We start from the raw sequence: 12,796 nt of genomic DNA on the forward strand, positions 1-12,796 counted from the left end.
TTTTATTTCTTCTGTCTCTTTTGGTGATTTTATGTCCATTTTTAAAAACATTACTAATGTTTATTAGGTTTGCTACCATGATTAGCGCCATTCGCTCTGCTAGGTTTGTCCCTCTCCGGTTGCCGTTTAAGGCCGTACGTGGCAGTCAGAGAGCAGCCGAAGCTGGTGCGGCTTCTTTCCCACAGCAGCTCACACATACGAACCGACATCCAGGCCGCAGTGAAGCCAGGACGCTCCTTAAATCTCCAGACTCGCCGTGACAGTCGCTGTAAAACGTTTTAACCATGTTTACCCTTCCGGAGCTGGTGATCTTGCTGGCCGCGCTGTCTGCCACTGCGTCCGGCTACTTCGTTAGCATAGACGCCCATGCCGAGGAGTGCTTCTACGAGCGGGTCAACTCCGGCACCAAGATGGGCCTCATGTTTGAGGTGGCCGAGGGAGGTTTCCTGGACATCGACGTTGAGGTGAGATATTGCGCCGAGATGATAAACCAACCACCTGCCGCCGATAATCGGTTTTATTGAGCTAACCTGCGACAAGGCCTGTGCTAATATTAGCCGTTAGCTTGGCCGTTAGGTTGGCCGTACTGGGTTCCGGGTTTACCTGTCAAGCATTTTTATTTCTGGATAAGAAATATCGCGGAGATATCATTAAATCAACCTGTGTACTGGCACGGATTCTGTAAGCATCCATTAGGATCGTGCACCGTTAGCATTAGCTAAGTATGCTGCTGCCTGTCACTGTAATTTACAGTTAAAATGACTAGTGTTATTTTCACTGGTTTAAAATGCTGTCCGGTGCTCACAGATGTTGCTGCCATGTGGTGCCTGCAGCTGCTAAACGTTTACTCTTAACTCTCCTCTCCAGATAACAGGGCCTGATGGTAAACAGATTTACAAAGGCGACAGGGAGTCCAGTGGGAAATACTCAGTGGCAGCACACATGGATGGGACCTATAAGTTCTGCTTCAGCAACAAGATGTCAACCATGACACCCAAGATTGTCATGTTCACTATAGATATTGGGGAGGCACCTAAAGGCCAAGACATGGAGACAGAAGGTATACAAAGGGCGTGTCTGTGTTAGCGAATACATCTGTTAAACCCATTTTTTTTCCCAGATGGTTGGGGCTGATCATAAACCAGTTTTTCTTCTTCTAATGCTCTTGTTTCATTGTTTAATAGTATTCTCCTTTTTTGACTTTTTTCTGGGCACTTTTTTTCCCCTGTAGGTGGAGAGAGCTGGGATGGTAGGATGCAGGGCGTTTGAGTTTGTAATGCACTGCAGAGTTTCCTCTAACCAGTGATGTTTCTGCAATATTAACTAATGTCATGCAGTAATACTACTATTACGAGAACCTGTGAAGCTTGTGAATGGTTTGAATATTTGCACAGTGAGAACATGTATAAATTCTAAAAGGTTCTGGTGTGAAATGCTAAGCATGTGCTACATATCCTGTGCATGATTTTGTGTTTTGTGTTGTGTGTGTGTGGACAGTAACAGCATGGAGACTTAATTCTGACAAACTGTGCCTATTGCAGCGCACCAGAACAAACTGGAGGAGATGATCAACGAGTTGGCGGTTGCTATGACAGCTGTAAAGCACGAGCAGGAGTACATGGAGGTCCGTGAGAGGATACACAGAGCAAGTGAGTCCAAGTCCAGTGTAAACATGTACACAAATCCCATTTCTCCTGTTAATTTAAGTGTTTAACTTCGTTTTTTTTTCCCCCCTTCAGTCAACGACAACACAAACAGCAGAGTGGTGCTGTGGTCGTTCTTCGAAGCTCTGGTTCTGGTGGCAATGACACTTGGACAGATTTACTACCTGAAGAGATTTTTTGAAGTACGACGAGTGGTGTAGTACCGTTAAATGATTCCTCTGTGTCCTCCACTGTTTTCTCCAACACCAAGACAGTTATTTACACTCTGGAAATGAGACTGGCAGTTTTGAGCAAAGGCCACATACGATTGGATCTCAGATGTTTTTTTTTCTCCTGTCACCTATTTGGTTTCTTCTTTATAAATGTAATTAGTGTATGTGTGGAGCAAATAGCCAAATGATTCTGGGATAGATGTTAATTTTCATTTGTTTTTCTTTTTTGTTAACAAATTGTTTTATCCAAAATAGTTTGATAATTACATTTAAGCACCAATTACATGCCAGTACAGTTTTGCCTGTGTGAATGACTGTGAGGCTTATAATTTAAAGTAAAGTAACGAGATGAAAAAGACACAGAAATGTCCGTCAGTGCATAGCCATGTGTGCAGGATGTAGCCCTAGTAAAGAATTAAAACAGTCTTTTTTTTTTTTTTTAACTGGTAACATGTCAACATGAAACAGACTGCATTAGCGCTTTGTCTGAAATGGGGGCTTTGTTTCCTAGCTCCATCAGACAAAAGTACTGTCAGGTATACGTTATCTGTTACATCCTGTTAATGCTCTCTAACAACAAATTGCACTCCTGATGAATGCGTCTATAAATATCTGCAGGGTTTACATTGCAGCTGGTCTTTAAGGGAAACTGTACAGCTTCTAGCTCTGTCTGTTGATTCATAGCGATCCATGCCATGGAGAGCCGCAGTCGACATCTTTTATAGGAAAGCAGCTTTGGCTCCATGTGTAGTTCATAAAATTGTTCAACAAGAAGTTTTTTTTTTTTTGTTGTTGTTTTTTTTTAAATTATTATTTTTGGAGTTCACCTGATTTAATTTTCAACCACTTAAACTTTTAAAACGTCAACTAAACAGCAACACCTGGAGGAGCTGAGACAGGTTTGGATTTTAACTGAACTACTTGGGATTCGACTCCAAAGCGAAATGTAGAGGAATACTGAAGTGATGTTACATGTTAATTAAAGCTGGGTGGGTTGGGCGGGGGGGTCCGACACCTGATGACTGCTGTGTGCTTTAGTTGCTTCTACTATAGGTTTTTTGTCGGGGTTGGGGATTTTAAATTATACGATTGTATACAATTTTTGAACCGTTTCTTTTTTCTGGAGCATAACCAGTGACATGCAGCTGTTTGGACGCTGCCTTTCAAATGATTTTTACCTTGTTCTTTCCCCACAGAAGGAAAAAACTGTCAAAGGCAGTAGCTTCACATCTAGCTCCCAGCTGCAATATCAGCAGTGTTGCATGTTACTCAAAATGCTCCAGTTTTGTATGTAAAACAATTTTTGGTGAGCTCAGGCAGGTAAACTGCTCTGTGCACAGTCTCTCCTTTTTGTGATTACAACAAAATCTGATAAACAGATCTGTACAAATGTAGAATGGTTGTCTGTGGAAAAAGCCCCAGGTTTCATAATAAAGCCAATATTCTGTACAATAACGTGGATAATTGTCTTATTGTTGAATTTGGTGATTCTCAAAACTGGGTGGAGCTCTCAGGTAAAAACACAGCTCCAACAATTGAGCAATGGGATATTATGAATGATACTACAGAAATATAACGAAGCTAGTACTTGTGAATATCAGTCAAATCTTCTATAATATCTTATATAGATTTATAATCCTATAATAATGTATGTACTGACACATATTTGAGTACATGTATGATTAGAGTAATCCTAATATGCAAAATGCAGTAGAATAAAAAGTAATACATTAGTCTGTGATGCACAAATGAAAATATTCAAGTACATCTACCTCGTAACTGCTTAAACACAGTACTTCATTTCTGCTTTACTACTTCGTTACTACTGTTACTTATAATGCAGTTTTGTAACACTGTAGTATCCATAACTAAACGATATAAACAACAGTTTCCAAAAACTATTATTAAAGATTTAAAGTGAAAAAATAAAAATAAAAAGGATGCACGGAACCTTCGTGGTGACATCGCTTCAGTTCCCACTCGGCTTGTAAACATCGGCGCGCCCGGAAGAAAGAGCAGCGTGGAGAATTAGCCGAACAGTGGCTAACAACTTTAGCTCCAGGCTGTGCTTACTGGTTTGTTCCCAGTATGGATAACACGACAGACGGGACGTGGGACAGTTTACAGGTTAAACTCAACGACGGGATTTTACAGACGCTGCGCGAACTGAAGTTCACACACATGACACCTGTACAGGTAATGTGCCCCTTTAAACCTGCCCCGCGAACACAGCAGGCACCAAATCAGACTAATTCATCTTTATTTATATTGCTTTGGTTTATTTTCCTTCCTAGTCTGCGTGTATCCCGCTGTTCATGAGCAACAAAGATGTGGCTGCTGAAGCGGTAAGTTAGAATTTAACTAGTTTACTACGAGCAGTAACTGAGTAGTATCAGTAGTACATTTAAAGGTATTTGTACTTTTACTACTTTAAACGTAACTTCTACTAGAACTGAAATATTTACTTTTTACTTTAGTTACAGACTCAGACTAAAGACACAAACTCTGTGTCAAGATCCAGCAGAACAGAACCCAACTAACATTAACTACAGAACCAAACTAACATTAACTCCAGAACCCAACTAACATTAACTACAGAACCCAACTAACATTAACTACAGAACCAAACTAACATTTTGATTTGAGAATCTGATTACCTATAATTATCTAAGAATCAATACTGACACTAATCAGTAGAATAAATGAAGCCATCCATGAAACAGTAACTATGATCCATAACATAAAGTACATTATTTGAGTATATTCTGATGTTTGAACCTTTTTTAAGGAAAATATTCCACAACCTGGCAACTTTTTCTTATTGTCCGATCAATAAAGCATTATCTATATTAAGCTAAGCGATCTATACAGGATTATCTATAAAGCATTATGAAAAAAGCTCACTAAACGTCTCGTCGGTGCAGGTGACGGGGAGTGGAAAGACGCTGGCGTTTGTCATTCCCATCATCGAGCTGCTCCTGAGGAGGGAAGAAAGGCTGAAGAAGATGCAGGTAAAGAGCCGAAGGAAACGTGAAAAAATGTAGTTTCCAACCTGCTACTTTGACGTGTCCTCGACGATGAAGGACTCACTTCATTTCCAGTAGTTGTATTAAAAACGTGATTAATTCAATGGTTTTAACTGGTTATACTGGGATGGATGTAAAGCCTGGACTGAGGGCTCCATGTTGAGGGGAGATTCAGAGTCTTGTTTCATGCAGGTCGGGGCCCTGGTGATCACCCCCACCAGAGAACTGGCCCTTCAGATCAGTGAAGTGATGCAGCACTTCATTCAGAAGTTCCCCCAGTTCAGGTAAGTACAGTGTCACTGCAGGTCACATTCAGGTGTGAACAACACGACTGATGCCTGATTGTTGCAGATCAGACTGAATAAAATGTATTTAAACTTTGTTTCCAGGCAGATTTTGCTGATTGGTGGCAGCAACCCGATAGAAGATGTTGAGAAGTTCAAGGACCAAGGGTATGTGATGGAGTCTGAAATAAATCTGAACTGTTAAAGAAGTCATGAGTTTAGCAGACCACATATAACAAGCCAGCTGTTTCCCTGTTTCTTTATGCTACATTAAGCTAACCAGCTACTGGTGGCTTCATGTTAACGTAACGTGTGAATCCAGAACCTGGTTCAGCTTATGGGTCTGTGCCGTAGACCTTCATTGTTGTCCAGAGACTATTAAAATCACAGCAGGGAGCCACACCGCTGACCTGGCTCACATGGTTCTTCCTCACCAACAATGGGAGGCCTGTCTGTTTCCAAAAACCAGCTCCAGGGGTTGAGAACGGCCGTAACTGTTTAGTCGCTGAAGGAACCAAGAGTCCACTGGTCTCTGGTTCTGCTGCTCCCCCAGCTTCTCTCTGCTCACAGCAACATGTTGGAGAGTGAGTCTGTCTCTCCAGGACTCACCATGTGTCTCTGTCTGCCTGTCAGGGCGAACATTGTGATTGCGACACCCGGCCGCCTGGAGGACATGTTCAGGAGGAAGGGGGACGGTCTGGACTTGGCCAGCTCAGTCAAGAGCCTGGACGTGCTGGTTCTCGATGAGGCCGACAGGCTGCTGGACATGGGCTTTGAGGCCAGGTACAGAATGAACGTGAATGTTTCTTTTGTTCTGGGAGAAGAAATGGGCTCATTGTGCAGACTGCTGTAATATTTCTTCATATCAGGCTCCTCTAATGTTTTACTTTGTGTTGTAGATTTGAGTTTTTGGCTTTAGGTTTAGATGCAGTCTGTAACTCAAGCACACAGTCTGTCTGTCTGTTTCCAGTCTGAACACCATCTTGAGCTTCCTGCCCAAACAGAGACGAACTGGTTTGTTTTCAGCCACTCAGACTCAGGAGCTGGAGAAGCTGGTCAGGGCCGGACTCAGGAACCCAGTTCGCATCACAGTTAAAGAGAAAGGCGTCGCTGCCACTGTCGTCCAGAAAACCCCGTCCAGACTCTCCAACTACTACACTGTGAGTCCGGCTGCCACACACTCCGCTCAGTGTGATGGTTCACAGACACACACCCAAAGTTAAAACCACAAAAACTCTCACGTTTCAGATCTGCAGAGCCGAAGACAAGTTCAACAACCTGGTGGCGTTTTTAAGGCAACACAAGCACGAGAAGCTTCTGGTCTTCTTCAGGTACCTGAATCTGAGCAGACGCTTCATAAACAAAGACATGCCGACACTGGTCTGTAGTTAAAGCTGTGACTTGTTGTGTCTCGTCATCAGCACGTGTGCCTGCGTGGAGTACTACGGGCGAGCTCTGGAGACTCTGGTGAAGAAGGTCACTGTCCACTGCATCCACGGCAAGATGAAGAATAAACGGAACAAGATCTTCGCCGACTTCCGGGCATTGAAAAGGTGAAAGTTAGTTTGAAGTAAATGCACAGCTCCTCTAGTTGTCTGTCATAAATGACCTGGGTATTTGTGTCGCAGTGGGATCCTGGTCTGCACAGATGTCATGGCCAGAGGCATCGATATCCCTGATGTGAACTGGGTGCTGCAGTATGATCCTCCCAGCAGTGCCAGGTACCTGAAGACAGACCAGAGTCCACATCTCAGCTGGAAATATCACAACTGAGCCTCTTTGTAGGAAACTGTGATTTGAACGTCTCACAAATGACGCTGTTGTTTTTTTAGCAGGAGACGTTCAGTTCAGCTATTTAAATTCAAAGCCGACTGTTTTGATACGTACTTCATGCTCCACATGCCTTTTCTGTGTTTGTGTGTCTGTCTCAGTGCGTTCGTACATCGATGTGGGCGGACGGCACGTATCGGTAATCAAGGCAACGCCCTCGTCTTCCTGCTGCCGATGGAGGAGTCCTACGTCAACTTCTTGTCCATCAACCAGAAAGTGAGTTTTTCCATTTGTAAAAAGTGACGGGGTCTGACTACTTCCTGAAGCCACTGTGTGTTTTAAAGGCACTTCCTATTGGCTGGTATTGACAGTACTTCTCATGAAAGAGTCCTTCCCTCGTCAACAACCTGCTTTTGGTTATTTCAGTGCCCACTTCAGAAGATGGCCCCGGTCAGTGATGTTGTGGACGTGCTGCCCAAACTGAAGGCCTTGGCTCTGGCAGACCGCGCCATGTTCGACAGAGGGATGAGGGCCTTCGTCTCAAACGTCCAGGCCTACGCTAAACACGAATGTAGTCTCATCTTCAGGATCAAAGGTGAGAAAAGTCATCTTTCAGTTTCTGAGGATTTTCTGTTTATTTTTTATGGCACAGACCAATAAGCTAAACCAGGTTCTGGATTCACACACGCTTCATTGTTTCTCTGGATGGGATTTGGACACAATAACAGACACAGACACACACACACAGAACCAACAGAACCTTCATGCCCAGTTATAACATTTTCTGCTTCTTTCTCGGTTTAGATCTGGACTTTGCGTCCCTAGCCCACGGATTCGCCCTCCTCCGCCTGCCGAAGATGCCTGAACTGAGGGGGAAAAAGTTCCCGGACTTTGTGGAGACGACAGTGGACACTGACAAAATCCGCTACAAGGACAAGAACAGAGAGAAGCAGCGACAGAAGATGCTGGTTGAGCTGAAAGAGAAAAATCAGACTTCTCTTCTCAAAAAGACGCTCATGAAGAACAAAGCCTGGTCTAAGCAGAAGACCAAGAAGGAGCGCAGGAAAAAGACGGCAGCCAAACGCAGGCATGATGAGGTATGAACCCAGAAATTATTTAACGCATTGATGAACCCACATGCCTCAGTGGACTGGATTTGATCCTCTCTGTGTGTCCACAGGGCTCGGACGTGGACGATGAGGACACGGAGGAGCTTTTAAACGACACTCGCCTCCTCAAGAAACTGAAGAAAGGGCAGATCAGCGAGGACGACTTTGAGAAGCAGATCACAAGGGGACCAGAGTCTAAACACAGAACTGAAGGATCGTCACACGCCAGCTCGGAGGAACAGGATGTTTGAGTTTCACTCTGTACATGTACAAAGATGAGCTAAATCCAAAAATACACCTCTGACAGATTTACCTTCTGATGGGGGTTTTTATTTTAAGAGTTGTCAGTTATAAATAAAGCTTGATGAGTTCGTCGCTGACGGCGGATGGCGTGAGGACTCCCAGGTCAGTGAAGAGGAGGGTGATGAGGGAGGGAGGGGTGTAATCGATCATCGGATGCTCCTCCGACAGGTTCTGAACCATCTTCAGGGTGTCGGCTTTGTACTGTGGAGGGACGCAGGAGACGTCAGCTCATTTGATTTACTAACAGAAACAACAGACGCTGATCTCAGAGAAACAGGTTGAGAAGAAACACAGAAACAATTAGCAAACAGGAAATGGGAAATATTTCAACCGCAGTAAAACACCAGGCACAAACTAGTTGTTGTTTAATGTTAAAGTGAAATAAATGAAACCCTCCCACCTTAAATTTATCAGGCACGTCCTGCTGGTTGAGTGGATACAGACGTACAAACTTGAAACTCTCTGCCACCACATAGAAGGGTTTGTTGTGCGCTTTGGAGCACACCGCCATCTGGTAAGTGCCAATCTGCAACAGGACAAGGGTCCAACGTTTATCTGCCAGCGCTCACACAGATCAGGTAGGTATTGGATCTAGGACCACATATACAAGTCAGATCTGATCTGACATCTGGTTTGGTTTGTTCACACTGTGGAAACATCAGGGCTGAGAAACAGCAGCTGGGATGTAGGAGCAGCCTCAAAGTTTCCTTCGAGATAGTGGCTCAAAAAAAAAAAACTGGCTTCACTTCAGTCCTGTTCCAAAAGTGTCAACATTCCTGTGGAAGCTCAGCACTGAACCTCCCCGCATCTCAGCAGCGTCACTGTTTTACTACTGACAGTCAGTGGCTGTTACTCGTAGCTGTGATGATGCTGAACTGGTTCCAGACTAGACTGGAGAGTAAAGACTGAACTGGCTCAGTTAATAACCAGCTTTGTGTTCTCATCCCCTGTTTGTCTCAGTGAGAACCAAAGACTATGAGACGGGGCTGTGACTATTTACTGAAACGCACCTTGTTGATGATCCCTCCGCTCTCCACCACGCCCTCAGCACCAACGATGACTAAGTCGACTTTCTCCAAGACGTAGCTGTGAAAAAAGAGAAACAGACGTCTGATGTAACCCACAGAGTTTATGTTCATGATGTGCAACATGGTTTTATTTCAGATGTAGTCCTGGTGATAAATAAACGTTTGTCCTCACCCCACAGCTGCGTCCAACACCACAGTCACAGGCACGTTGAGTTTTCTCAGTTCTTCTGCCATCTGTCGTCTGAATACACAGAGAAAATCGATTCAATGAGCCTGTGTCCTTCAGAATAAAACGCCCTTCAGCGACACTGTTCACTCACCCGGCGGAGTCGGGCTGCGACTCGGTCACGTAGACAGAAAAGCGTTTCTTCTCAGCTGCGGCTTTTTCCAGCACCCGCAGGACGACTCTGGAGTAGGAGTGAGTCAGGATTTTCTGCCAGAGGACAAAGACGACTGAGTCGCACAAACATCAGCAAACAACAATAAACGTGAAAACAACATTTGAAAACAAAACAAAGCTGCTCACGGCTCCGTCTTTGATGAAGGTGTGACAGAGCTTAGCCACCTTGGCTCTGGACATTGAGATCTTCTCTAGGAAAAGTTCTCCTCTCTCCTCCATCACCTTCTTACAGCAAGACAGATCCTGACAGACGGGACATGGAATAAGAGACAGAATAACTGGTTCATGTGTCATGTGTCATCCAGAAAACTTCACCAGACAGGACGAAGCTGAAACAGCTGATCTCTTCTAAACTCTCAGGGTTAAAAATCACTGAAGTCACAAGTCTCACCTGTGAAACCAGACACCAACCAGACATTTTACAGTGATTATTGTTTCAGATAAAAATATTTTTGCACAGCTGGAATCCACTCAGGAAGTGTGTCTCACACACACACACACACACACACACACACACACACACACAGAGCTGCTGTGCACATGAAGAGTATGCTTCATCCCAACAGGTAAGTCACCTGGTGCTCCAGAGACGTGAGGCTTATGAAGCGCAGGAAGAGTTCCCCCCCTGAGGACACGGCCACTGACGAGTCCACCCCCATCAGGCAGCCCGTTGCCCACGTCAGACTCTCCCTCAGGCCCAGGATCGTCTCACCTGAAGGGGGGCAGGACAGTGGGTCAGACTGGGCAGAGACCAGGGTGCAGCTGGTTCACGACAACCACAGGAACCAGACAACACACCTGCTGTTCCCAGTAGAGGGACGTTAAACCAAAACCTCCAACATCTGGAAGCTGCAGCTGTTGCACTGACTAAAATGATTCAGCATTAGTTTTCTATATTAATGAAAGCAGAGCTGCTCTATCGTGACTACACCTGCAGGTCCCTTCACACCTTTGAACTATTTCCTCTGAATGTGTCAGTGACGTCTAATCAATACATCTGATTATTGGTGAATGGACCAAGGTGCTGGGAGCGACCTCACCTTTGTCCCTCTTGAGGAAAGCGAGCAGGGTGCGGATCGCAGCCACGGCAGAGGCCATGTCCGGGTCTTTCCTCATCTGGGCCCTGAAGTACTCCACTAGCTCTGCCCGGGTCACAGAAAGGTCACGGTTAGTTTGTGCGCTGCGTCCACAGAAAATGACTGAGGTCTGACCGAACCTACCTTCTTCATTCATCCTCGAACCTGCAGCACAAACCGGAGTCACACTCGGTGTCTTCACACATGCCAGTTACAAACCGGATTATTCTCAGGAGTCCAGACGAACCTTCAAATCAACTGTTTCCGTCACATCAACTAGAAAAACGCAGAAAAGTCGCGATAAAATTCCGCCTGACAGGTTTGTTGTCACCGTCACGCTGCAGCCTCCTGCATTGGACGTGTCGCGCAGAGATGACGAAAGACGTACTGTCCCGCCCCAAAACGACGTGATGCCTTCAGGGGCAGTGGGAATCTGGGCTGTGAAGGATTTGATGGAAAAAGAAAATATTGTAATTTAGATGAGGAAACATTATTTTAATTAGCTGTTTTATTCCTTCTCTGTGGATTTTTTATGTCTGAAATATGTTTGTGCATTTTGTGGTTCTTTTGCATCTGTGTCTGTGTGGTTGTTTTGTATCTGTCCACATCCATTACTTATCTCTTATCATTTTGTGTGTCTTTGTAGTATTTTTGTCTGTATTTCTAGTTATTTTTTAAACCTTTCTACTAATTATTTGTTATCATTTAGTGTCTTTGTAGTATTTTTATGTATTTCTAGTTACTTTTCTACCTTTATACTCATTATTTGTTGGCATTTTGTGTCTTTGTAGCATTTATATGTGTATTTCTAGTTATTTTTATATTTTTCTACTCATTATTTGTTATGTTGTGTCTTTGTAGTATTTATATATGTATTTCTAGTTATTCTTATATTTTTCTACTCATTATTTGTTGTCATGTGTCTTTGTAGTATTTTAGTGTGTATTTCTAGTTATTCTTATATTTTTCTACTCATTATTTGTTGCCATTTTGTCTTTGTAGTATTTTAGTGTGTATTTCTAGTTATTTTTTTGTACCTTTCTACTCATTATTTGTCATTTTGTGTCTTTGTAGTATTTTAGTGTGTATTTCTAGTTATTCTTATATTTTTCTACTCATTATTTGTTGTCATGTTGTGTCTTTGTAGTATTTTAGTGTGTATTTCTAGTTATTCTTATATTTTTCTACTCATTATTTGTTGTCATGTTGTGTCTTTGTAGTATTTTAGTGTGTATTTTTAGTTATTCTTATATTTTTCTACTCATTATTTGTTGTCATGTTGTGTCTTTGTAGTATTTTAGTGTGTATTTCTAGTTATTTTTTTATACCTTTCTACTCATTATTTGTCATTTTGTGTCTTTGTAGTATTTTAGTGTGTATTTCTAGTTATTCTTATATTTTTCTACTGATTATTTGTTGCCATGTTGTGTCTTTGTAGTATTTTAGTGTGTATTTCTAGTTATTCTTATATTTTTCTACTGATTATTTGTTGCCATGTTGTGTCTTTGTAGTATTTTAGTGTGTATTTCTAGTTATTTTAATATTTTTCTACTCATTATCTGTTGCCATGTTGTGTCTTTGTAGTATTTTAGTGTGTATTTCTAGTTATTCTTATATTTTTCTACTGATTATTTGTTGCCATGTTGTGTCTTTGTAGTATTTTAGTGTGTATTTCTAGTTATTCTTATATTTTTCTACTCATTATTTGTTGTCATGTGTCTTTGTAGTATTTTAGTGTGTATTTCTAGTTATTCTTATATTTTTCTACTGATTATTTGTTGCCATGTTGTGTCTTTGTAGTATTTTAGTGTGTATTTCTAGTTATTTTAATATTTTTCTACTCATTATCTGTTGCCATGTTGTGTCTTTGTAGTATTTTAGTGTGTATTTCTAGTTATTCTTATATTTTTCTACTGATTATTTG

At 42.6% G+C, this 12,796-nt stretch overlaps 3 protein-coding genes across 4 annotated transcripts; 2 read left to right on the forward strand and 1 right to left on the reverse strand.

Annotated features, from left to right (window-relative positions):
* Positions 1–127: 127 nt before the first annotated feature.
* Positions 128–2,301, forward strand: tmed2 (transmembrane p24 trafficking protein 2). 2 transcript variants are annotated; one of them, XM_026298263.2, is made up of 5 exons: positions 128–464; positions 868–1,060; positions 1,232–1,249; positions 1,542–1,649; positions 1,740–2,301. In XM_026298263.2, exons 1-5 carry the CDS (start codon positions 285–287, stop codon positions 1,862–1,864), a joined length of 624 nt encoding a protein of 207 aa, XP_026154048.1. In that variant the 5' UTR covers positions 128–284; the 3' UTR covers positions 1,865–2,301. The 2 variants fall into 2 exon arrangements, with proteins under 2 accessions (XP_026154048.1, XP_026154049.1); XM_026298264.2 differs by lacking the exon at positions 1,232–1,249.
* A 1,575-nt stretch (positions 2,302–3,876) lies between these two features.
* On the forward strand, positions 3,877–8,371 carry ddx55 (DEAD (Asp-Glu-Ala-Asp) box polypeptide 55). Its single transcript, XM_026298306.1, has 14 exons — positions 3,877–4,072; positions 4,171–4,221; positions 4,801–4,887; positions 5,095–5,186; positions 5,292–5,354; positions 5,820–5,969; positions 6,157–6,346; positions 6,435–6,517; positions 6,608–6,739; positions 6,815–6,907; positions 7,118–7,232; positions 7,383–7,551; positions 7,761–8,053; positions 8,137–8,371. The coding sequence occupies exons 1-14, from the start codon at positions 3,965–3,967 to the stop codon at positions 8,314–8,316; spliced, it is 1,806 nt and encodes a 601-aa protein (XP_026154091.1). The 5' UTR covers positions 3,877–3,964; the 3' UTR covers positions 8,317–8,371.
* Positions 8,372–8,373: 2 nt separating this feature from the next.
* Positions 8,374–11,258, reverse strand: eif2b1 (eukaryotic translation initiation factor 2B, subunit 1 alpha). Its single transcript, XM_026298307.2, has 9 exons — positions 11,017–11,258; positions 10,837–10,938; positions 10,372–10,508; positions 9,923–10,039; positions 9,717–9,829; positions 9,569–9,637; positions 9,379–9,454; positions 8,769–8,894; positions 8,374–8,569 (listed from the first exon to the last, which is right to left on the reverse strand). Exons 1-9 carry the CDS (start codon positions 11,027–11,029, stop codon positions 8,414–8,416), a joined length of 909 nt encoding a protein of 302 aa, XP_026154092.1. The 5' UTR covers positions 11,030–11,258; the 3' UTR covers positions 8,374–8,413.
* Between the last annotated feature and the right edge of the window lie 1,538 nt (positions 11,259–12,796).

This window comes from Mastacembelus armatus, chromosome 12 (genome assembly GCF_900324485.2).
Source record: "Mastacembelus armatus chromosome 12, fMasArm1.2, whole genome shotgun sequence".
Lineage (NCBI taxonomy): Eukaryota > Metazoa > Chordata > Actinopteri > Synbranchiformes > Mastacembelidae > Mastacembelus > Mastacembelus armatus.